At 39.9% G+C, this 26,446-nt stretch overlaps 1 protein-coding gene across 7 annotated transcripts in view; it reads right to left on the reverse strand.

Moving 5' to 3' along the window:
* The window catches only part of ak7b (adenylate kinase 7b), a 784,344-nt gene that overhangs the window by 131,197 nt on the left and 626,701 nt on the right, over positions 1-26,446 (reverse strand). For 6 of the 7 annotated variants that reach the window (XM_077538608.1, XM_077538611.1, XM_077538607.1 and 3 more), the window contains 4 exons: positions 16,075-16,152; positions 15,558-15,707; positions 12,148-12,276; positions 11,949-12,060 (listed from right to left, as the gene is read on the reverse strand). In XM_077538608.1, coding sequence (XP_077394734.1) covers positions 11,949-12,060; positions 12,148-12,276; positions 15,558-15,707; positions 16,075-16,152 — 469 coding nt within the window. The remainder of the gene's footprint in view (positions 1-11,948; positions 12,061-12,147; positions 12,277-15,557; positions 15,708-16,074; positions 16,153-26,446) is intronic. The other variant, XM_077538612.1, reaches the window with a different exon arrangement.

Raw genomic sequence — 26,446 nt, forward strand, 5'->3', positions numbered from 1 at the left:
CCACTTGGAAGCAGGTTTGATGTTACACCATGTATGGCATGTGCCACCGAGATGGCTATAGAGATGGATAAAGAGGTAGCTTTTGATTGACTGCAGGCTGGCATCTGCGCAAACAGAATGGTTGGGTCAGCATATTCATACAATAAAAAAATAATAACTTCAATGTTTATACATCATGGTGAACTGTAAATGCACCAAAAAGACCTCGAGCCCTTTGGGGATACTGTAGGGGGATACTGTATAGGATTTTAAAATAAAAATTTCAAATATATAATCATGAACTAACATCTTTTTAAAGGGTGTCGAGTTCAATATATCTCAGTTCAAATATACAGGTAGTATTTGAAGACATTAAGGAGAGGAAGTGCCGGGACAAGCGACTGTCTCAGCTATAACAATACAATGGCCTAGGTCAAAGGAAATATATTCAGGAGAGAAAGTCACAGTCCAAACGTGTAGGCTTCAACTCTTTAAATGAAAATCGGGACTTTAATATGTTCAGTTTTTGTGACAATTAGCAACATAAGATGAGCTAGCTAGCACCGGATTGCAAGCTATGATTGTACCGTATTTTCCGCACTATAAGGTGCACCTAAGAGCCTTCAATTTTTTCAAAAGCTGATCATGCGCCTTATAATCCAGTGTGCCTTATATATGGATCAATATTGAGCCGCAACAGGTCTCGCTGTCAAGACGCTATTGGTGATCCTGCACGATTGGTAACGCGCATGCGCAGAAGATCTAGCCAACTTGGATGGCTAGCTAATACTAATACTTGACCTCAGAGAAAATAATAAAACAGTTGTTTATTCATTTTGGGAGTGAATGGAGTTGTCAGAAAGGTGGTTTGTAATCTATTAATAAAGTTTGACTGACCTATCTGACTGTTTTGTTGACATTCCCTTTAGCGCAGCACCATCATGGATGCATAACGTAACCCCAGCCTCTACTGTAGTGCCTTATATATGGAAAAAGTTTTACATTTGTCATTCATTGAAGGTGCGCCTTATAATGCGGTGCGCCTTATAGTGCGGAAAATACGGTACAATAAATCTTACCTTCATACTAAAACTGCTTTCTTTGTGCCCACTTTGAGGTCTCTGCATGTCAACCAAGATTTAAGCTGCTCCACACTGTGTTTGTATATTGAACCATGTTGACATTTTCACGCCTGGGACGTCCTCTTCCAAAATGACGCATATGCTGGTGTCGCTACTCTATTTGTTTGGAATTCCAGACCTTGTGCATATTAATGATAATAACATGACCACTTTTGAGATCAGCCCACTGTCGTTCACTGAACCAATGAGGTTGAGCTTCGGCCCGCCAAAATCCTCCAGAGCCCGCCCCTAATTTATTTATTTTTTACAGGTACAAATCCCGACTTTTACAGATACAAATGTACAGTATACTTTTTTCTACAGGTACACATTTTTTTTACGTTACTTTAGCACCATATTTACCCCCATAGTAATTAAATAGTGGTTTCTTGGTGTCCTTAATTAGCGATTGAATATGATTTCGGGATGGCTTTGTGTTGATCTTGGTCGGCGAGAGAGGCCCCCACCAAACGGGGGGAAAAAAATCAAACGGCCACGAAATACCGTGGACTGTAACAACGAGTCAAGTCAGAAGACACGCCACAGTGCACTTCAAGGGTCAATTTCAAAATAAAAGCCTATAACCCTATTGCATTGACGTCCATGTATTATAGCCATTTGTTTTGGTCGGCGTTCAGCAGGCAGCGCGTGGTGGCTATCTTGACTCATCCTCGCATTTGATCCGAACGAGTTATGGCTCAAGCTGTTGCACTACGTGCACTTGCGCCCAGAGAACGGATGATTTTTTGTTGTTATTTTTAAGCCAGAAAACGCTGTAAAGTTGACCGCATTTGTGGTAAATTGGTCGCAGTGCCGAGCCCTGCTATCTGGTCGACTTTTTCACCATCCATCCGGTGTAACACTGCGTGGCTGGCTGCACGCCTCTGCAGCTCCCAAATGCTTTAATTGGAAATTTGAAAGAGCGGCGGCTACGATCTAGGAATGGCGGGGCGCCGCCGCTGAATGAATGGAACGGAATTGCTGAACTGTATATATATTCATTCAGTCCGCCGCAGCGACTTTTTGCATAAACCCGCCTGTAGTCTATAGCATAAAGTCCACTTTTGTCATGAACATGACATGTCATTTTGACAATGAACCTATTGATGAAGGTGCCACTTAATTGCGCAGGGAATTCAATATTCGTTGCGAGAATGTTATCAGACCGCGTATATATGCTGGCAGTTCCGCACAGTTACCTTATTGAGCGGTATCGTTTCACACATCACAGTCCATCATCTACACGCACAACTTAATCCATCCTTACATTTGCAACATTACCAGACATAGTCATATGCGCTCACATCGGAGCATGCAGTATCACGCTCCATTTTTTTTCTTATACGCGTTTGAATAATGTTTTTACAATTATTGTAAATGTTTCACCTAAGTGTTTTATATTTCATAGTAAATCAAGTGCGCTTCTCCCTCGCAGGATGAAATGAATTAATGAGCTGTCATTCAACAGGTTTCCCCTGTAATAGTTTGCAAAGGACTATACATTTAAATTCTGCGATTGGCTGGCAACCAGTCCAGGGTGTCCCCCGCCTTCTGCCCAGAGCCAGCTGAGATAGGCGCCAGCACCCCCCACAACCCTTGTGAGGAATAAGCGGTCAAGAAAATGGATGGATGGATGGATGGATGGATGGATACATTTAAATTTACGCATTGTCCCGAGCAGCGATGTTCCTACACGCCGCCTTCCTCTATGGCAGTGCTTCTCAATTATTTTCTGTCATGCCCCCCCAGGAAGAAGAAAACATCTCGCCCCCCCCCCCCCCCCCAACCCCCAACGACTATAAATAGTATCATTTGTCTATAAAGTTGTTCGAAGCACACCTCTGCATAACGCTGTATCCTCGATAACGTAAAAGAGAATAAAAAAAGAAAGAAATATGGACCAACTTACAACATTTACATTATTAACTGTAACAGAAAAGATTTAAAGTGCATCTGAAATTCCAAAATAAGATTAAATCCTTAATTACACTATAAACATTTTTTGACTGACCATGTCAAACGATATGATACGGAAAAATAAAATTACATAAAATCAAGAAATAATAATGCATTCAAACTGATCACCAACATTAGCTCAGGATTAAAAAGAAACAAAAAAAACTTTAGCCTGCAAAACAAAAATATATAAAATAATTAGTGCTGATTAATTTTGCTGTGTGCAAAGTGCGCATGCTCAGTGCAAACAAAACCCTTACACCACCGAGCGAATGTTCCCTGCGCACACTCTGCCAATAATGAGAGCGCCACTGCCCCCCTAATGTAGTGGAGGTGCCATTGCACTTTATTCTAGGACAGTAAAAAAAATAAAAAAATAAAAAAGCATGTTCCCCGAGGTCAAACGCGCCCCCCTTGATGATGCCCCGCTATTTGAGAAGCACTGCTCTATGGGGAGCTGCGGTGTTGCACTTTTTTTTTTTTTCTTCAACAACATATTCAAATTTACGATGGCGTATTAGGACCACGTACAAAATTTTGGGGGGGAGGGGCGGGGGCGATATGATGAGAAAAAAGTGGCAAATTTGCCACTTTATTAAGAATGCACATCTTTATTTAATAGAACAAATAATTTCACGATACATAGGGTAACTATTTTTTATATTCAGTGTTTATTTGAATTCTCTCAAGAAGACTATGTTATGCAGCAGGGGCAAAACATGATGAATCAATTCTGATGCACATTTGTGGAAAAGATTGTGCTGCAGTAGAGGCCAGGTACCACTACAACTGCTACAGAGCCCACACTCGCTTCATTTCCAAGCATCCACCAGAAAGAGAGAGGTATATATTACAGTGCATAATGTGGATATCTGGATGAATCTTGCAGAAAGTTTACATTTCTATGATAAATTTTAACAGTGAAAGATTGACATTTGACGCCACATACAAGGTCTTCTGTGATTCAGTGATTGTCAAGAGGATTTTGGACAACAAAGAAGTAATACGCATGAGCAGTCTTTGAAAGATATTCAAGAAAACTGTGCAGAAGCATGAATCGTTAGGTGCCTCAAATTACCGGTATTTATATTTACACAGTGAGAAGAAATTAATGTAGTTTTGTGTGTGTGCACGTGCGTGCGTGTGCATGGTTTGAATTAGTCAGTTTTCTGAATTACCGGTAGTCATTTGAACTCTTTAACACCAAAAACGTTTAATAACGATTAGTGAAATCACGATGTATGCCGCCATAAATGATAAATTACGTCAACTACGTTTTTTTTTTGTTTTTTTTTTAATCAATGGGCAGTGCAATGTCTAAGTGGAGCGCTGCCTGGTCAATGGGTTGTGAAATCAAAAACACCCACTAACTATGGCAAGCAGATGGCAGCATTGTATCTCTTTTCAATGGGCCCTAGGTGTATGAGATTAGAATGAAAAATGACGGAATCTAATGAAATCTGATGAAATAGAACATTTTCAAGGATGATGTGAATGATCAAAGGCTTTGTTACATTAAACCTAATTTACAGCCCGTCACTAAACTGAAAATGTATCTTTTCACAAAAAGCTTGTTTTCGCCTTATCTTTTTAATTTTCGTTCATGTCATTTAAATTACCTTTTTTCAAATGGTGATTATTAAAGTACGGAATAAGATATAAACATGCTTTTTTTTTAAATAAAAGAATAGAACGCGATCTTTCATGTTGTACCCACATTGTATATGTAGTAAAAGCACACAATATTCTATTTGCCTTGAAAGATGAGTTAAAATGCTCAAAATCGACTGGCACTGGGAGTTATTTATTTATTTATTTTTTTAAATAACGGGTGGCAAGTAAAAGAGTTAATATATTTTCATGACATTTTTTTATTTATTTTTTATTTATTTTTTATTTATTTATTTATTTATTTATTTATTTATTTATTTTTTAGCAATATCAGGGTTTAGGTAGCCCACTACCGAAACAGAGCACGTACAGAGAGATGGCATGGTTCAGTGGTAGAGTGGTGTGGCCATCTCCCAGCCCCGAGGTTGTTGTTTCAATCCCCAGCCCTTGTGTCCATGTCGAAGTGTCCTTGAGCAAGATGTCATGAATGCCATGTCAATGTGAAGCGCTTTGAGGGCATTAACAGGTGAAAAAAATGAAAGCCATTTATCATATTTTTATGCTAAAAAAAATGAATTGGACTCACAGTACTTATGTAGCGATTTCTTCAAATACTTTTTACCCTTGCTTTATTACAATATTTTCTCTTATTGAGTAAATATCACCAGAAGACCATGGGTGGAAAATCCATGAAAAATAGCTTTACATCCATTGGATGACTAATGATCCTGCTCCAAGACAGGGACTGACACTCAGTTGTAAGTGTAAAACAGGAGGATGTGTTCCAAAATGGTGCTCTTAAATATTTTATATCTTAAATATATAAAAATATTTAAAAATGCATTGCACTGAGCTGTTGCCAGAATTGTTAAAATGATAGTAAAGAAGACATCCTTGATGACAGTGATGCAATTTAACTTTGATTAAAGATGTTTGCAACTTATTTGGAGCAATTTTTTATTTATTTCTGTTTATAAAATCTAATCTTCAAGTTCACTTGAAAAACTAGGGCCCAATATATGCTTGTTTCAATAAAGGTGGCCTGACACTTGCACAACTTTTGGGCACGATTCTGTCGTGGCAAGTCGTGCCATTTTGGGGCACGAACTGGGAGGTTCCCGCACTGTTCACGACTAGTTGACGCATAGTTCACGACGGGTTCACGACGAGTTCATGAATGCCTCGACAAAATGGCGTGTGCCGGTGTGTCTGGCGACTCTCTTGTCTTGGCTGTTTGTTGATGGCGCTTGTCATGTGGCGTTTCGTCTTTTGTGTGGACCCGATCTGGACTGGACTGTTCTCGGCGTTTTGTCCGTGATATTCCTCGAGGGACAGTGTCAGTGCCCGGCGATTGCGCCCGTTTGGCGGCATGCCTGCACCAGCACGGTTGCTAATGGGGGAATGTCTGTGCTATCCACTGGGCACCTACAGGTCGCTTGTGTTTTTTGCGCCAGGAAAACAGGCAGCATTTTCCACAGCCCCTTTCTGCTTGGTGGAGAAAATCGGCGCTGCTGGACAGCCTGCGCTGGTGAGCTGGATGGATGGCGTTTTGGACTGAACTGTTTTCGGCGTTTTGGCCGTGATATTCCTCGCGGGATGTTGTCGGTGCCCGGCGATTGCGCCCGTTCGGCCGCATGCCTGCACCAGTGCGGTTTCTCATGGGGGAATATCCGTCCTATCCAACTGCTCCACTGGACACCTGCAGGTCGTTTGTGTTTTTTTGCGCCAGGAAAACAGGCAGAATTTTTCACAGCCCCTTGATGGATAGAGGTGGAGCTGAGGACGCGAACGTCGCCGCTAAGCGCGGTGGTGTGCGCGGGACGCGGACTAGATGGAAGTTTGGCGCTTGAAGGAGAGGCAGTTTGGATGAGACTAGAAAATTGGACCATTTTTTTGCGTGTATGATGCTCATCACGAACGCAACAGTTGCTTGTTTATGAGCTTGCTTATAAGCAAACTTAGCTAGTAGCAGAAGTATGTTGTGATCATGTCTCTGATCAACTGCTGAAAGGAGACCGATCCTCTTTCATCTATAACTGCCTCAAATATCAAAGCATATGCATGGAAGAATGTTGATTTGTTGTGGTTGTATTGTATTGTATTGGTGTTAATGTTTTGTGTTATGTTATGTTTGTTTTTTTGTGTTTCTGTAAAGTGCTTTGTGACAGCTCAGGCTGTTTGAAAGCGCTATATAAATAAACTTGAGTTGAGTTGAGAATGTGTGACCGTTCGTGCCAATAATGAGAGCGCCACTGCCCCCCTAATGTAGTGGAGGTGCCATTGCACTTTATTCTAGGACAGTAAAAAAAATAAAAAAATAAAAAAGCATGTTCCCCGAGGTCAAACGCGCCCCCCTTGATGATGCCCCGCTATTTGAGAAGCACTGCTCTATGGGGAGCTGCGGTGTTGCACTTTTTTTTTTTTTCTTCAACAACATATTCAAATTTACGATGGCGTATTAGGACCACGTACAAAATTTTGGGGGGGAGGGGCGGGGGCGATATGATGAGAAAAAAGTGGCAAATTTGCCACTTTATTAAGAATGCACATCTTTATTTAATAGAACAAATAATTTCACGATACATAGGGTAACTATTTTTTATATTCAGTGTTTATTTGAATTCTCTCAAGAAGACTATGTTATGCAGCAGGGGCAAAACATGATGAATCAATTCTGATGCACATTTGTAGAAAAGATTGTGCTGCAGTAGAGGCCAGGTACCACTACAACTGCTACAGAGCCCACACTCGCTTCATTTCCAAGCATCCACCAGAAAGAGAGAGGTATATATTACAGTGCATAATGTGGATATCTGGATGAATCTTGCAGAAAGTTTACATTTCTATGATAAATTTTAACAGTGAAAGATTGACATTTGACGCCACATACAAGGTCTTCTGTGATTCAGTGATTGTCAAGAGGATTTTGGACAACAAAGAAGTAATACGCATGAGCAGTCTTTGAAAGATATTCAAGAAAACTGTGCAGAAGCATGAATCGTTAGGTGCCTCAAATTACCGGTATTTATATTTACACAGTGAGAAGAAATTAATGTAGTTTTGTGTGTGTGCACGTGCGTGCGTGTGCATGGTTTGAATTAGTCAGTTTTCTGAATTACCGGTAGTCATTTGAACTCTTTAACACCAAAAACGTTTAATAACGATTAGTGAAATCACGATGTATGCCGCCATAAATGATAAATTACGTCAACTACGTTTTTTTTTTGTTTTTTTTTTAATCAATGGGCAGTGCAATGTCTAAGTGGAGCGCTGCCTGGTCAATGGGTTGTGAAATCAAAAACACCCACTAACTATGGCAAGCAGATGGCAGCATTGTATCTCTTTTCAATGGGCCCTAGGTGTATGAGATTAGAATGAAAAATGACGGAATCTAATGAAATCTGATGAAATAGAACATTTTCAAGGATGATGTGAATGATCAAAGGCTTTGTTACATTAAACCTAATTTACAGCCCGTCACTAAACTGAAAATGTATCTTTTCACAAAAAGCTTGTTTTCGCCTTATCTTTTTAATTTTCGTTCATGTCATTTAAATTACCTTTTTTCAAATGGTGATTATTAAAGTACGGAATAAGATATAAACATGCTTTTTTTTTAAATAAAAGAATAGAACGCGATCTTTCATGTTGTACCCACATTGTATATGTAGTAAAAGCACACAATATTCTATTTGCCTTGAAAGATGAGTTAAAATGCTCAAAATCGACTGGCACTGGGAGTTATTTATTTATTTATTTTTTTAAATAACGGGTGGCAAGTAAAAGAGTTAATATATTTTCATGACATTTTTTTATTTATTTTTTATTTATTTATTTATTTATTTATTTATTTATTTTTTAGCAATATCAGGGTTTAGGTAGCCCACTACCGAAACAGAGCACGTACAGAGAGATGGCATGGTTCAGTGGTAGAGTGGTGTGGCCATCTCCCAGCCCCGAGGTTGTTGTTTCAATCCCCAGCCCTTGTGTCCATGTCGAAGTGTCCTTGAGCAAGATGTCATGAATGCCATGTCAATGTGAAGCGCTTTGAGGGCATTAACAGGTGAAAAAAATGAAAACCATTTATCATATTTTTATGCTAAAAAAAATGAATTGGACTCACAGTACTTATGTAGCGATTTCTTCAAATACTTTTTACCCTTGCTTTATTACAATATTTTCTCTTATTGAGTAAATATCACCAGAAGACCATGGGTGGAAAATCCATGAAAAATAGCTTTACATCCATTGGATGACTAATGATCCTGCTCCAAGACAGGGACTGACACTCAGTTGTAAGTGTAAAACAGGAGGATGTGTTCCAAAATGGTGCTCTTAAATATTTTATATCTTAAATATATAAAAATATTTAAAAATGCATTGCACTGAGCTGTTGCCAGAATTGTTAAAATGATAGTAAAGAAGACATCCTTGATGACAGTGATGCAATTTAACTTTGATTAAAGATGTTTGCAACTTATTTGGAGCAATTTTTTATTTATTTCTGTTTATAAAATCTAATCTTCAAGTTCACTTGAAAAACTAGGCCCCAATATATGCTTGTTTCAATAAAGGTGGCCTGACACTTGCACAACTTTTGGGCACGATTCTGTCGTGGCAAGTCGTGCCATTTTGGGGCACGAACTGGGAGGTTCCCGCACTGTTCACGACTAGTTGACGCATAGTTCACGACGGGTTCACGACGAGTTCATGAATGCCTCGACAAAATGGCGTGTGCCGGTGTGTCTGGCGACTCTCTTGTCTTGGCTGTTTGTTGATGGCGCTTGTCATGTGGCGTTTCGTCTTTTGTGTGGACCCGATCTGGACTGGACTGTTCTCGGCGTTTTGTCCGTGATATTCCTCGAGGGACAGTGTCAGTGCCCGGCGATTGCGCCCGTTTGGCGGCATGCCTGCACCAGCACGGTTGCTAATGGGGGAATGTCTGTGCTATCCACTGGGCACCTACAGGTCGCTTGTGTTTTTTGCGCCAGGAAAACAGGCAGCATTTTTCACAGCCCCTTTCTGCTTGGTGGAGAAAATCGGCGCTGCTGGACAGCCTGCGCTGGTGAGCTGGATGGATGGCGTTTTGGACTGAACTGTTTTCGGCGTTTTGGCCGTGATATTCCTCGCGGGATGTTGTCGGTGCCCGGCGATTGCGCCCGTTCGGCCTCATGCCTGCACCAGTACGGTTTCTCATGGGGGAATATCCGTCCTATCCAACTGCTCCACTGGACACCTGCAGGTCGTTTGTGTTTTTTTGCGCCAGGAAAACAGGCAGAATTTTTCACAGCCCCTTGATGGATAGAGGTGGAGCTGAGGACGCGAACGTCGCCGCTAAGCGCGGTGGTGTGCGCGGGACGCGGACTAGATGGAAGTTTGGCGCTTGAAGGAGAGGCAGTTTGGATGAGACTAGAAAATTGGACCATTTTTTTGCGTGTATGATGCTCATCACGAACGCAACAGCTGCTTGTTTATGAGCTTGCTTATAAGCAAACTTAGCTAGTAGCAGAAGTATGTTGTGATCATGTCTCTGATCAACTGCTGAAAGGAGACCGATCCTCTTTCATCTATAACTGCCTCAAATATCAAAGCATATGCATGGAAGAATGTTGATTTGTTGTGGTTGTATTGTATTGTATTGGTGTTAATGTTTTGTGTTATGTTATGTTTGTTTTTTTGTGTTTCTGTAAAGTGCTTTGTGACAGCTCAGGCTGTTTGAAAGCGCTATATAAATAAACTTGAGTTGAGTTGAGAATGTGTGACCGTTCGTGTCCACATTGACACGAACTGGTATGACGAGTTCACACATAGTTTGCGCATAGTTTACGCACTTCTCGCATTTGCACAATAAGCGTGCAATTCGGACGGTGACTTGGGCACGCCATAAAAAAAGGGAATCGCCCCAACCCAGATGTGTACCCGTCGGCTGTCGGGTTACGAGGTGGCCGGGCCGCGCTAGCACCGGCGGGGGGTGTCCCTGGGTTGGGTGGACGTGGGGAGTGAAGCCGCCTCCCAGCGACCCCGCGGCTCCGGGCCACCGCGGGCGGGTGGTCATAGCTCCCGCGAGCATCCGACTCATCCATGCGCCCTCGGCCTCTCGTTCGAAGGCGGCGGGCTCGCTTGCCCTCTCTCCGGTAGTGATCCTTCCGCAGGTTCACCTACGGAAACCTCGTTACGACTTTTACTTCTTCTAGTATCGTCAAGTTTGATTGTCTTCTCGGCGTGCCGCCGGCGCCGTAGGGAGGCCCCTCCGAGGCGCGCACTGCCACGCACTGGCGCGCATGCTTCCCCTATCGTCCCGACAAGTTCACGAACAGTTTGCGCATAGTTCACGACCCGGTCGCGAAATTTTGTCGTGACAAAAATTTAGAAATTTCAAAATTTTGAAATTTCTAAAATTTTGAACATTTCAAAATTTTTGCCCCGACATGGCACGCAGTCACGACGGGTTTACGCACACTTCGCGCAACTTTGCTCACTGGCACGACTCGAGTCGTGCCAATTCGTACCACAAAATCGTTCAAGTGTCAACGCGACTTAAAGCGTTTTTTTTTTTTTCTAAATTGACCTGTTTTCAATGACTATTTCTCCACAACTAGTGCTCCGATCTATCTCATATTCCAAATAAGAAATATATCCTTCATTGCCAGCAAATGTTTGAAATATTAAGCTTGTGCCAGTCAAGTCAAAAGTCATTGCACAGGCTAAAATGTCAATGTTTTCATAAATTCCCTGACTTTAAAAGATTAACTGCAGGGGATCTGCTTGTGGAACTTTTTAGGGAGGAAGTTTACCTAGTTTACTTCATTAAAAAAGAAAAAAGTATTGCCCAGACGCTGGAACGAAAGTCATTTTCGAGGCACTTTCTGAGAGCTAGCCGTTGGCCTGTATGAGCAATTCAATCAATACAATTTTAAATACATACATAAATTTACAAAGTAGATACCATGTTGAACATAAACTTACACTCCTAGGTAACATTATACCTATACAAAACATTACTTAATTGTTCCATCTCTGTTGTGTTTCTGCCGTCTTAAAAGGGTGACAGTTGTTTTAGTTTAGTTTAGTTTTACTTGAACTTGTTACACTTGGAGGACAAGAAATGTATTAGAGTTAAGACAACTTCAATGTAAACCAGTGCCATGTAGAATTCCACTGTATTGTAATGCCCACATATGTGGTCAACAATACACCTATTCACTTTATTACCACGACTATGATACAATATAGCATACTGTAATGTATCGTAGTAATAAGTTCAACTTTGTAAGTCTGTACCTCCGTTCTGTTCCATATTGTCCTTGACAATATTAAGCAGTTCCTGAGCTTCTATTACTGATGTTGATTCTTCATTCTCTGCATCTGAAGGAGTGTTCTTGACCGTAAATTCCTGGATAAAGGGACAGAAAACTGAGTGCTAAGAATTATTTTGTGTGTGTAATGTTGCCAAATAAATATTCTGTGCAAAGATTCTAACCAGGTGTGAGATGGTTTCGGATATTGTCTCATTCAGCTTGATGTGATGGAGCTTGTAGTGGTTACATATTTGTTGAGACACGCTGCTTTTCCCCACAGCAGGAGGACCCAGAACACACATACGAATGGGCTAGAAGCACAAAAGAGACAACTTTACAATGTTGTTAATTATTTTGATTGTCAAATAAGCATGACATTAACAATTACATGTAAAGTTCAAACTGGGCATTGACCTAATGTGGCATAAAATATGATCCCCAAGTTCAAAATGGTTGGATCACATGTGTGGGCAGCATAACACATGAGCCATCAGGGCCAATCAGTAGTCCATGTTATGTATTATCTGCTGCACCTTTTATTATCTTCAATCAATGTAACAACCCAGGACAAATCATTTCAGCTATGAGATGATTAATAACTGAACGTGTTTTAGGTCTTATGTTTAATTGTTTTAGACTGTAGTCGTGGTTGATTTAATTTCATATGTATTTAATGATGTGTGAACATTAACACTTTGTCCAATGTCATTAAAATTAATCATGGTTTTATTCAATTTTTTTAATTGTTGAATTATATACAGTGAGGAAAATAAGTATTTGAACACTAGGGGTGGGGGGGAAAAAAAAATCAATTTTGCAATATATTGTTGCGCTCTCTGTTAATAATTATATCGATACACTGAGGGCAGTATATATTTTATGACAGCACATGAACACATACGCATATTTACCCCGTCATTCAAACATGTCAATGAAGCTCGAAACGTACTCAACGTAACACGCCGGCTACGCAAATTCTAACTTCAAAAATAAAGCTTTACCAAACGATACGTTGAAGCCAACGTATTAGCTTTAGTGGACTCTACTTTGAAGTAGGCCTGTGTGGTGAGGTGACCACCAGCTTGACTTTCCGATGTGTTGGCTTACATATCGAAATTTTTATTGAAATTACATATTTTCTATCGACATTATCGCAATGCTCCCTGAAAGTATGGCTTGTGCCCCCTTGCGGCTACATTTTATTCATTTCAGACACATACTTCATAAACGATTAACTCACTTTTAACTAATGCTTAACAGAAACATGGGATCTCTTTTCACTGCTATGCGGATGACAGTCAGATCTATGTCCCGCTTAGTAAAAAGGACGCTTTCTCATTGAGGCCTCTTTTGTCCTGTCTTGAAGAAATCAAAGCCTGGATGGCTTTAAATTTCATGAACTTCAATGAGAAGAAAACAGAAGTTATGGTCTTTAGTCCCAGCGGGACCTCTTCTCATCCTGCCGACTTGGGTCCTCTGGCACACTATCTAAAGCCAACAGCCTCAAACCTGGGTGTCAAGATGGACAGTGACTTTAAACTAGACCGGCAAATTGCTGCTGTTGTCAAATGCAGCTTTTTTCATCTTAGGCAGCTGGCTAAGGTAAAAAAATCTCCTATCTCAGCAGCACTTAGAAATGGTAATCCATGCTTTTGTTACATCTCGACTGGATTACTGTAATGCACTTTACCTTGGAATCAGCCAGTCCTCCCTCCAGCATCTCCAGCTTGTCCAAAATGCTGCTGCTCATCTCCTTACTGGTGCCCATAAAAGGGAACACATAACCCCTATCCTGGCCTTTCTTCACAGGCTGCCCGTGAAATTTAGAGTCCACTTTAAGATTCTTCTATTTGTTTTCAAATCTCTCAATGGTCTTGCCCCACCTTGTCTCCCTGAGCTCTTGCACCCCTACACACCTGCCCGGTGCCTCAGGTCAGCAGACCAGACTCAATTGGAGGTACCGAGGGCTAGAGGAGATCGAGCCTTTGCTGTTGCCGGTCCCTCCCTTTGGAACGACCTTCCACTAAATATTAGGCAGTCCCCCTCGTTATGTTCTTTTAAAACACCTCTTAAAACACATCTGTATTCTTTGGCTTTTGGCACACCATGAGACTTGTTCTTGGTGTTTTGTGGTGTATATGAGTTTGATGTTTAGTCTTCTTATTTATGCATTTATATATCTCTTTATTCACTCGCCGACTTCTTATTAATTTACTGATATAAAATTTATTTACTTGTTAAAAAAACTTGTATTCGCACTTCAAAAATGTTTTCTTTGTTCTTGTTTTGTTACCTTATTCTTTATTGCACCGCTGATATTTATGTTTATGTACAGCACTTTGTATACAGCAATGCCTGTTCTTAAAGCGCTTTATAAATAAAGTTGAGTTGAGATGCTTAATAGTGTGCACTCATTATAAAGTGTTACCCATTTGACATCTCCAAATTAATTCACAAAATGGGCTATATTATACCCTGACACATGTAAATAAATTAAAATACAGTCAAACCTCGATTTTCGAACGCTGTTCTCAACCAGAAAATTCGAGAATTTTATGTCTCAGAACTCGTCCAAAAATTCGGCTCTCGACCAAAGTGAAAAAAGCCCAGCGTACCTGAACGCCACTCACTCGGGAGAAAAAGCTGAGCGTACCTGAACGCGACTCACTCGGGAGCCGAGCTAACTCGAATGCCCTGGCTACTTCCTCCGTAGCACATTCGTGTTCAAAGTTCGTTTGGAGCAGACCTGTTCATTGTTATTTATGCAAATCTTTTTTTTTAGTTTTGCATCGTGTATTATATCGTGTATTGTATTTGGACCCATTAATCATGGGTCCAAAGAAAGCAAGTGCAAGTGGTTAAGCTGGTGAAGAAAAGAGGAAAGTAGTGTGCAGAACTATTGAATTTAAAAAAGAAATGTTTGTATTTTGTTTTTTTTTCATCATTTTAGATAGGATATCTAAATAAAACAGTGTCTATTTCTACCCTTTTCTATTTATGGTAAATAGTATACAGTGCAGTTTATGGTGTAAAATAGTAAAAAAAAAAAAAAAAAACTTGGAAAAAGTTTTTTTTAGACTTGGAACGGAATAAAATTATTTACATTAATTATAATGGGAAAAATTGTTTCGGATTTCGAACAAATTACTTTTAGAACAGCCTTCTGGAACGGATTATGCTCGAAAACCGAGGTAATTGTACGAAATCATATACTGAGCACGGAGCGCGTGCAATAATGCGCTCATGTATGCAGAGTGGTGCTGTACTTGTCGCATGCTCCATTCAAACAAACAGTCCCTGCTCTGCCAGGCCCTGCTTTTTTTGTCCCGCCTCCCTGAAAAGCAGTGCCGACGCGTGCTCTTGGACTCACAGCATCGGGTGGTGTTGGTTTCAGACTTGTAGTGTGACAGCACGTTTGGTCACAGAGCAAATATATCGGGTAATCTGACTGTAGTGAAAGACAAAATTTTGCGTAGTCTGACCAAGGCATAAGACACCTGAGAACGGTTTTAAATTGGGTGCAGCAATAGTTTGATATTATACTGTATAGTGTAGTATACCCAATTGTTGTTGCTCTCTATTTAGTACATACCAGCAGTCCCCTGGTCTGGCGATACTCTTCCACCACTAGTTCTATGTTCTCCACCAGACCGAACTCACACAACCAGTGGACAGAGAACAGTTCCTTGAGATAGACACCCTCCATGGAAAGGTTGACGTGCAAAAAATCAATATCCATGACCTTTTAAGAATGTGAGAGACAATATTAGAATCAGTTTAAATGTTTTAGAAAACAGCCCAATTCCAAACACACCCAACCACCCAAAACCATCCATCCATCATCTACAGTAGCCTATGCTAGCTGACTGCAGGTGAAAGGCAAGACTAGGCTACACACTAGACCAGTTGTAAACAAACACTTTCACTCACATTCACTCTCTCATTGAGTGGTAATTGAACCCACGCTGCCTGCATCGAAGTCAGCCGTATGGACTGTACCATTCCACTATGAGTGACTCAACAGAATTGTTTTTCTGAAAATGATCAGTTACATATACTCTATATTGTAAATCTGTAAACTTTCTATTGGCCCAAAAAGTTCAACCTACACTCAGGTCCTGTTTTAGGAAGGCCTCTTCAAAAGGCTTCCTCTGGATCTTCCCAAGTCCGAGTGCACAGGCAATGGACTGATGAAAAACACAATTAAATGTTATTATTTGACATTCATGCTCTTTCATTCCAGTATCTCTCAACCAAAATTTAAATTACAAGACATAACATGAAAATCGCTTACATGTTGATAACAATGGCTCTCCACATGCCAACCATGAGTGGCACTGATGCAATGCTCGTAATTCCTCAGTGTCACTCATCGATGACTTGCCAATACAGTGTCCCCTCACTTTTCGCGGGTGATACGTTCCAACTTCCTAGCCTGCCCACGGTAGGTGAATTACCGTGAAGTAGAGGTAGTAAAAAACAAAAAAATAAATTCTTTTCAATAACCACTAATACTGTATGTCACCTTAATGCAGGGGTGTCCAAACGTTTTCATTTGATGGCCACATACAGAAAATCAGAAGGACGCAAGGGCCACGTAATGTTATGAAGAGAAATTGTGTTTAGTCCTAAAAAAATGTACAAATAATTTATTTGTGCTTTTGCATATTTAGAAAAATGCTACAGTTTATAAACCAATTTATATGTAATATGGCAGTAGCGTTATTATAGTTTTGGAATTTTTCATTTTAGTTACTTATTAGTTTTCAGGGTGGTTCTGTTAGTTTATATTAGTTTAGTTATTTAAAAATGCTTAGTTTTAGTTTAGTTTGTGAGTTTCAGTATTAGTATTTTTTTTTATGTGTTTTACTTGTGCGCAATATTTAAACAAAAACATGGGAGCGTCATCTGAAGGGGCTTTTCTATTTGCTGCTGCTAGATGACGTCACTTCTGTGTGACATACTTTCAAACGTTATTATTCCGGTATAATATCAAAATAAATCTACTAAAAATCACATTTAAAATCATCCCCAAAGGCTCATGCATGAAATTAATTACCAAAGACTAAAACGAATGATGTTTGCTATAATTATAGTTATTTTTAGTTAGTTTTGTAAACATAAAATGTAGTTTCAGTTAGTTTTCGTTTTTTAAAAAGCATTTTCGGTTTTATTTTATTTACAATATTGTTTTTTTTAATTTTGGTTTGTTTTTTCATTAGTTTTAGTGAACGAAAATAACCTTTAATGGCACCTGTTTTTCGATACCCTCCCTTCTTACTTTGACCGTCTCCAAACATTTTTGTTTTGTTTATTTTATTTGAACTGAGTCAAATGCCATTTTTAGTATATGTCGCGGGCCACTAAAAAAATTGGATGGCGGGCCTGAAATGGCCCCCGGGCCATAGTTTGTACACCACTGCCTTAATGAGCTCTTCTTAAAAACTGTGTAAACGAGCGGCCACTTTGAAGCTAATTGCCTTCAACATTCTACTTCTCCTGTGAGTGCCCCTGCACTGTGCACGTACCAGTAGGTGCAAAAGGCAAGTTGCGCAAAAGCAAGCTGGTAATGGAAACACATGGTTTTCGAAAAAAAACAAAAAACAAACAAACAAAAAAACACCCTCAAATATCGCAGAAAAGTTTTTACTCTCATGAGGTGGTTTTTGAGACGTGTCGAAAGAGATTTCGTAAACGTGTAATGGAAACAATTTTTGTGCATTCCCTGTAGTCATGTGACCTCCGCCTGGTCACGGAGGAAAGTAAGTCGGAAGTACGGGGGCCACTAGCTTTGTGTCAGAACTGCCTCCTGCTTAAGTCTTTTTAACCACAAAGCGATTTAGCTATCGAGCTAAAGGCCGCCGTTCCATGCATGTTCCGTATCGTTGCATGAGAAATGGTTGTTACCCTGGGCAACGGAGCAATCGAGCGACAAATTGCGCACGTCGTCATTGAAATCCATTCTATCCGCACCATAACATGAGTTATAAGCGCACACACACACACACCCCCACACACACACCCACACACACACACACACCCCACCCCTACCAAACAATAAGGGAAAAACCCCTTTGGCCAAACATTTCCCATAAATCAAAAACACAATGTGTCCAATACACAAAGGTGTCAACAGCACCAACCTTAAACTTCCAATTTACAACTCCCAAATTATAAGACGGTAAATGAAGGCAATTGCGCCAAAAAAAACAAAAACAGAATTAACTATACACACATAAAACACACACACACAAAAAAATGAAGATAAATAAATAAAAAGGGTAAAGTAATGGCAGCAGTAAAAAAATAAGAATACAAAATATATATATATATATATATATATATACATAGACATATATAAACACACATGCACACATATAATAACAATGCAGAATTGGACATGAATTTTAATGCAAGTTTGATGGGAAAGACAAAAATTAATCCTGACATAGCACTAAACTAGCAAATAAACCTGAGAACAACAAAGAATAAACTTACACCCCACATATAAACAACAAATATTGTGATGCATCTCCCCTCAAACAAACACACACAAAAAAAACAAAAAAACAAAAAACAAAACAAAAACAAGACTGTACATCTGTTGAGACACATAGTCAAACACAAATCAGCTGAGATAATGGTTGTTGATGATTAACTCTTTGACTACCAGCCATTTCAACCCCCCTCGATCCCAGCCGTTTTCCTGAATTTTAGCTGATCTTGCAAGGCCCACAGAATATTGAGTTATTATGCTATTTAAATGGGACATGGGACATACAAGCCTGATCCTTCACTCAAAAGCTGCGTCAGACCCTAATGTATACCCTAGCATAAAAAAAGCCTTATGACGTATATGTACGTCATTTGTAGGCGGGGACAAATGATGCTTATGACGTACATATACATCATATGTATTAAGAGAGTTAAGTGAGAACAAGAAGAAGAAAATGGATGGAAAGAAGAAGAAATAAATAAAATAAAATACTTCCACAAGCTTAACGGTAGTTCGATGTTAACTTTTTGTGTGTGTGTGTGTGTGTGGGCGTGGGTGTGTGTGTGTGTAGGGGTGTGTGTGTGTGTGTGTGTGTGTGTGTGTGTGTGTGTGTTTATGTGTGCGTGCGTTTGCGTGCGCGTGCATGCGTTTGTGTGCGTGCGTTTGCGTGCGTGCGTGCGTGTGCGTACAAATACGTATAAATTTATACTCATTAATTCACCTAAAACCTTATAAAAATCCCATTACCATTCACCTTAACCAGGTACTTCAAAGTCTCGCCAGAGTCGTGAAGTTCAAATGGTCAGGAGACCAGAGAAAAGGTCAGAAAAGATAAAGAAAGATAAATCAAAGTGAAATCCAGCACCGGCCAGACACTTCCTGCCTTCACCATGGTTACAGCATCAGAGTCTTACGCTGACCCCGAAGCCTCTAAATTCCAACAAATTAAAAGATCTCAAGAGTCCGGAGGAAAAACTAAAGAGAGGAAGGAGGGAAGGATCGATGAGGCAGCGTGAGATCCATAGAAACCAGTACATCCAATCCATCAAAGTGAAATCCAGCACCAACCAAACCCCTCCTGCGTGGTTACAAAACCAGAGTCTTATACCAACCCCAGAAACCTCAAATTTCCAATAAATTGAGGAGATCTCAAGTGACCAGAGGAAAAACTAAAGAGAGGAAGGAGGGAAGGATAGATAAAGCAAAGTGAGATCCACAGACACCAGCACCCACTGATTCAACGGGCTGTGGGAGGGAGAGGCGAATTCTGTTTGAGTTTCAGTAGATGCTGGTGTGATGGATCTGGCATGTATAAGGACCGCCACCAAAGAAAGAAGCTGTCAACTGCGGCCCAGCAAAGCGAGCACCGCCCCCCCCCCGGAATCCCCCAGGCAGCACCAAGGCCACCCCCACGCCACCCGAGCGGACACCGGTCGGCGGGCCGACCCAGACGCCCGGAACACCCCGGCCCACACCCCCGAGCCCAAGGCCGCAGAACGAGGCCCGGCGGGCCCCCACAGCGCCCCCAAAGGTGGAAGCGGGGCGGAGACGACAAGAAAGCGAAAGGGCGGCTGCAGGGCAGGAGTGGGGGGGGCGACAAGGGAAAAGGGACCAGGAGGCAGAGGAGGACGGGCGGGGGGAGGCGAGGAGGGAGAGGAGACAGGGGGGGGGGAACCACGGGGCACACCAGAGGCCCACCCGCCCCGAACCGTGCCGCCGGGCACGGAGCAGCGGACCGCGCCGGAACAGCACCACCCCGGGCACCAGGGAAAGCACCCCAACACGGCACCCCACAGCGGGCCCAGGGAGCGGCCAAGACGCAACCGCCACCGAGCAGACAACGGGGACAGCGTCAAGAAAATTGACTAACTAGCATGCAGTAACACCAAGTGTTGATGCTTAGTGCCCACTAGAAATAAATCTTAAGGAGTTAGTAAGTGTAGTGTCGTATAGTGTGGTGTACTCAAGACCACTAGGAGCAATTAGGTTCCTGACTATATAAAAATAAAAACAATCAGTTACAAAATACCAAATACAGAAGCAGCGAAAACAGAAGTTGTAACGATGTGGTGGCTCTTGTTAACAGGCAGAATCTAGGCAGGATTAAATTGCCAAATTAAGATTAAAATATTCTATGTACCTAGACCATATTTGTTTAAATCTTGATACTTGATTTTTATGTAAGGCAGAGATTTTTTCCATTGAGATATAATTTATTAGTAGGTTTAACCAGTGGTCGATATTTAGAGATTGTTTATTTTTCCAATTAACAAGACTTATTTTTTTTAGCAATAGTAAGGGCTATAAGTATAGATTGAGATTGTTTACATGGTAGCTCGATTATTGTTAAGTCACCTAGTAAACACAATCTTGGAGATAAAGGAAGCCTACAGTTTAATATATCAGCGAGCTTTTCCAAGATTTTAGTCCAGAAATACAGCATTGGACTACATGCCCATAAAGCATGAAGATAAGTATCAGCAGTATTTTGTGAGCACTGGAGACAAATGTCGGGGTCAGAGAGTCCCATTTTTTTCATCATATATTGTGTAATATATGTTCTATGAAGTATCTTATATTGGATAAGTTGCAAATTTGTATGTTTTGTCATTTTAAATACATTTTCAAAGATTTGGGTCCAAAAGTCTGGTTCCGGAACTATAGACAAGTCTTTTTCCCATTTTAAAGTCGGTAAATACGTTTTATTTGTGTATAAAAATAACATATATTTTTGATATTTTTGTTGTTGTTGTTGGAGAAAGCTTTATAATATCTTTAGCTAAGACAGGCAGTTGGAGCGTATCCTGAAGTGTTGGGATTTGTTTCTTAACCATATTTTTAACTTGCAGCTAATGTAAGAAATTTCCGTTTTTTATTTAATATTTTTGGACCTTCGAGTTCGATGTTAACTTGTTGCAACCAGACAACCTTAAAGCTAACGATCACAAGCTGACGAAGACTGTTAGTATGCTTCCGGTCATCCGGCGTGATACAACTGTGTACAACTGAAGTACACCACAAACCAGCACATCAACGATTCCTCGAGTAGGCAAAGAGGGTGGCTTCTTTCACCGAAGGCAGAAATTTCCTCGTCCCGTCTTCGAGCACGATGTATAGCTTAGCTGGGTACCGCAGGGCCGGCTTGATCCCCATGTCGTATAGCCTCTTCATGACGCCCCAGGACCTGCTCCAGGACCGCCGGGGAATAATCCTCCACGATGTGGACAGAGACATCTTTGTAATTCATTTGCCCCTTAGCCTGCGAGCACCTTGCACAACTCGTTCCCTAATTTGAAAGTTGTGAAAGCATACGACTACGGGCCGCGGCCGATTGGGCGGGCCAGGCTTTGCAGCTAGTGTACGATGAGCCCTGTCCAACTCCGGAGGTGAAGACAAAACGTCGGTGCCAAGTAAATCAATAAGCAGCTGTGAGAAAAAATCTGTTGGCTTAGTGGCGCGTTTGATGTCCTCCGTGAGGCCCAGGATACGAAGGTTGTGTCTACGACTTCGGCTTTCGAAATCCATCACTGTGGCTTTTAGCTTAGCATTCTAAGCAGCTAACGTTTTGAGTGTAGCCTGAATGCTCATGAGATCTGTGCTGGCGACATTCGAGGAAGACTCCAAGCTGGAGATACGCTGTTTGTGGTCATCAACGGCTGTTTGAACACTGTCCAATTTAGTCCCATACCTCACGTAGGTGTCCTTAATCTCCGCCAGAAGTTCCGCTTTATGCGCCGCTAGTTTAGCGGTTAGCAAAGCGGTGATTGTGCTAGTGAGGTTAGCTGAGTCTTCTCGTTGTTCTTGTTCCTCTTCTTTCGATTTCTTCGACATGTTCAAAGTCGTAAGTGCACTCAAACACGGAAAATAATAAACGAAAACTAGAGCTGCGAGCAGCTATAAAGGGCCCTCGCAGCCCGGGCCACGTTAGGGTACTTGCACGTTGGGGTACTAGCACGTTGGGGTACTAGCACATTGGGGTACTGGCACATTGGAAGCAGAATTTCTTTGAAAATGGCATAAAAAACCTCTACATGTGGAATATTTTTTTTGCCAGGTGTGATGAGTGTGTCAAGCTCACCGGGTTTTGGTGAATGTTAAGATCTGCAAAAATCAGCGTCATTTTTTATTTTTAGGCAATGAGTTGCCCTAATTGGTATTTTTTTTGTAAAAGTGTATATACACATCATCGCTCATGTTGCTTTTATTGTCCAAATAGGCTATCAAAAATAAATAAAACAAAAAGTAAAAAGTATGTATGTTGTCTGATGCCAGTGAACATTTTGAGTGGTTGAAAGTAAAACAATATTCATAAATGAATTAGAATTAGTTATCATACTTTAGTTATCACAATGTGTTTACAATTTTTGTAAAAATACCGTAGGTGGGGCATTTTTTTTTATGCCTCAAGGGCTTGGTGGCGCTGCATATATAACTGAATGTTGTCATAGAGATACCTTCAGGCCTTGACGATAAACATACATGTCAAGTTTGGGATTTTTTGGAGCATGTACCGGGGAATTATCTAGCATATCCTTTTTCATTGCGAAACGGGTTTACAATTTTTGTAAAAATACCGTAAGTGGGGTATTTCTTTTTTTGCCTCAAGGGCTAGGTGGCGCTGCATAAATATGGAGGAGAAGTGGGCAAATGTATGTCCCCTGTAAATGTGCAAAAATCGTTGAATTGAAAAATTCTCACGAAAAATTATCAGATTTTGCGGCCACGTCCTTTGGCGAAAATTTACATTATTCGGTGTGGGGCATGATCAACATGTTAAGACGTTTCTGATCAATTTTCAACTGGATCCCTTCAACGAGCTCGGCACAGTAGCTAAAAACATAAATTATGACATTTATTGTCACCACTAGGTGTCGCTATATGTATACTTGAATTTCATTAAATAGATGTTTTCAGGCCGTGACTATTAAGTTGCATGAGAAGTTTGAGATTTTTTGGAGTGTTGAATTGAGTAGATTGAGTAGGGTCAGATGAAACGCCATATCATGTAAAATGAGATAACAAATTAATGGGCTAGACTCAATTCTTAGTTAGAGACCAATTGGTGTCTGTAGGACCGATAAATCATTCTTTGGCCTCTGGGTGTAGTTCCTCAAAGTAACCACCAAATGCCGCCAAACCTGTACAACTAAGCCACCCACTCAGCATTGCCCGGACATTCCATATAAGATACAAATTGAGTGTAAATAAATGATATCCTGAATTAAGTAATAATACACAACACAATCTATATTCGACAATTGTTAACCTGATTTTTGGATCAATGTTTGTAGCACATTGAAAGCCAACTATGAAGTTTTGCTGTCTTTTCTTTTTTTTTCTTTTCTTTTATTTATAAGTGATACTGTCTTTTATCGCTGATAATATTGCTGTAACTGCATTGAAAAGATTATCTGTATGTATTGTTTGATTTAACAAAGATATATACAAGATGTGCAACAGAGAACTAGAATTAACCTGTTAAGTTCAAGCTGAGAGAATTTGGGATTTAACATGTCATGTATATACATGTTATTCATGCTTGCTTAATTAATATATCTATGATGTTATTTATTTTAACGTTTATTATTGTCGAATAGAGCTAAGACCTTGACATATTTTCATGTATGACTCATCATTCAACGTTGTGTATCCATGACACATTTGTAAAGAATGTATGACTTCATGGCTCGTCTGTGGAAAATTACTGAGAATGAGTCCCAACAAGTGCGCTTTGATATTTTTGGAGGCGGAAGGACATTCACCGAAGAAGTCAGTGGTATGACCCAAGGGGATAAAAAGCCGTCACCAGCTGCAATCGACGCCCTTTTTTCTTCACCCTGCGATGTGGTCTGGACAGAGTGTATTCTCGAAGAAGGATTATAGCTGCCTGGGACTTTGGATTTTTTACGAAGGACTTGGACCAGCCGTGAATGGAATTATCTTCAATAATTGGTAATGTACAAATCTTTTAGCAATAATGATGTATAATAGGAAGATATGAATGACTAATCGCGTGTTAGGGTAGGGGCCATTTAATACACTCTCATATCTTTAAAATGATTTTTGCCAAAAACATCTTATTGTCAATCAGGTCTTAAGCTTTTCCGAGAAATGATCAATCTTAGAAAGCTTATTGTAAAAGGTTTATATTATTCTTAATTTTCTGTTTTTATTTTATTTTATTTTGATTGATTTAAAGTTTTATCATTAAATGTGATTTTTATGATTTATATTGGTTATCTTATTATTGTCAATAAAATTGTTTAAAAGATAATTTTTGAATCAATCATTTTATTGTTTTGTTTTAATCTTTATTTTATTTAGTTTTGGTTTTATTATTTTTTTTTGGACGTTTTATAAGTCCTTATTATTTGTTTTTGATTTTATTTTATTTTTGGACGTTTTATAAGTCCTTATTATTTGTCTTTGATTTTATTTTTATTTTTTGGACGTTTTATAAGTCCTTATTATTGGTTTTTGATTTTATTTTATTTTTGGACGTTTTATAAGTCCTTATTATTTGTTTTTGATTTTATTTTATGTTTGGACGTTTTATAAGTCCTTATTATTTGTCTTTGATTTTATTTTTATTTTTGGTCGTTTTATAAGACCTTATTATTTGTCTTTGATTTTATTTTTATTTTTTGGACGTTTTATAAGTCCTTATTTGTCTTTGATTTTATTTTATTTTTGGACGTTTTATAAGTCCTTATTATTTGTCTTTGATTTTATTTTTATTTTTGGACGTTTTATAAGTCCTTATTATTTGTTTTTGATTTTATTTTATTTTTGGACGTTTTACAAGTCCTTATTAATTGTCTTTGATTTGATTTTATTTTTGGACGTTTTATAAGTCCTTATTATTTGTCTTTGATTTTATTGTATTTTTTTGGACATTTTATAAGTCTGCATCAATATTATTTTTTCCCTCTTCGAGGAGGACAACAGCAACGGACGTTTGGGAAAAGGTAAGTGCATTTGAATAACCTCTAACCAATGCTTCCATCTGTCAAATACTCCAGCTTGATATGTAACAAATCCGTATGATTCTAACAAGGATTATTAAATGACTAGGTCAATAACAAATGCAAACAACTTAGAAAAGTGGAGCTGCCAATTTAAGTGAGGTGTTCAGATTATCCTTCCTGGGCTCTGTGTGTGTGGTTACTCACTCAGGATTGATAGGTGGATGGAAACGGATTGGCCTCATGATAAGAAGACAGTGAACAAACCTAGGTGAATCCACTTTGATATATCGGCTTATCTAATTCCCGTCTCCTCACGCTGACGCCTTAGAGCTGGTGAGGAAAAAGGGGAATTTCTAACCCTTTAATTGGAGAGTCGATCAGGACATATTTCCCGATTTAAGTCCTGCGGGTAAGCGGAAGTTGACATGTGGCGCCCATATCGTGGGGCTTCGATTGACTCATTTTTGTCAAAATCGGGATCGATCGAGGCCCAAAACAGGAACCCGAGTGAGCGAGGCTTGCGGCTCTGAGCGGAGAGCACAGAGCTTAGAGCTGATAGCGAACTCGCTTATAAATTGTCATGTCATATGTTGAATTGAGTAGATTGAGTAGGGTCAGATGAAACGCCATATCATGTAAAATGAGATAGCAAATTAATGGGCTAGACTCAATTCTTAGTTAGAGACCAATAGGTGTCTATAGGACTGAATCATTCTTTGGCCTCTGGGTGTAGTTCCTCAAAGTAACCACCAGATGCCGCCAAACCTGTACAACTAAGCCACCCACTCAGCATTGCCCGGACATTCTATATAAGATACAAATTAAATATAAATAAATGATATCCTGAATTAAATAATAATACACAACACAATCTATATTCGATAATTGTTAACCTGATTTTTGGATCAATGTTTGTAACACATTGAAAGCCAACTATGAAGTTTTCCTGTCTTTCTTTTTCTTTTCTTTCATTTATAAGCGATACTGTCTTTTATCGCTGATAATATTGCTGTAACT

This window comes from Festucalex cinctus, chromosome 12 (genome assembly GCF_051991245.1).
Source record: "Festucalex cinctus isolate MCC-2025b chromosome 12, RoL_Fcin_1.0, whole genome shotgun sequence".
Taxonomy (NCBI): Eukaryota; Metazoa; Chordata; class Actinopteri; order Syngnathiformes; family Syngnathidae; genus Festucalex; species Festucalex cinctus.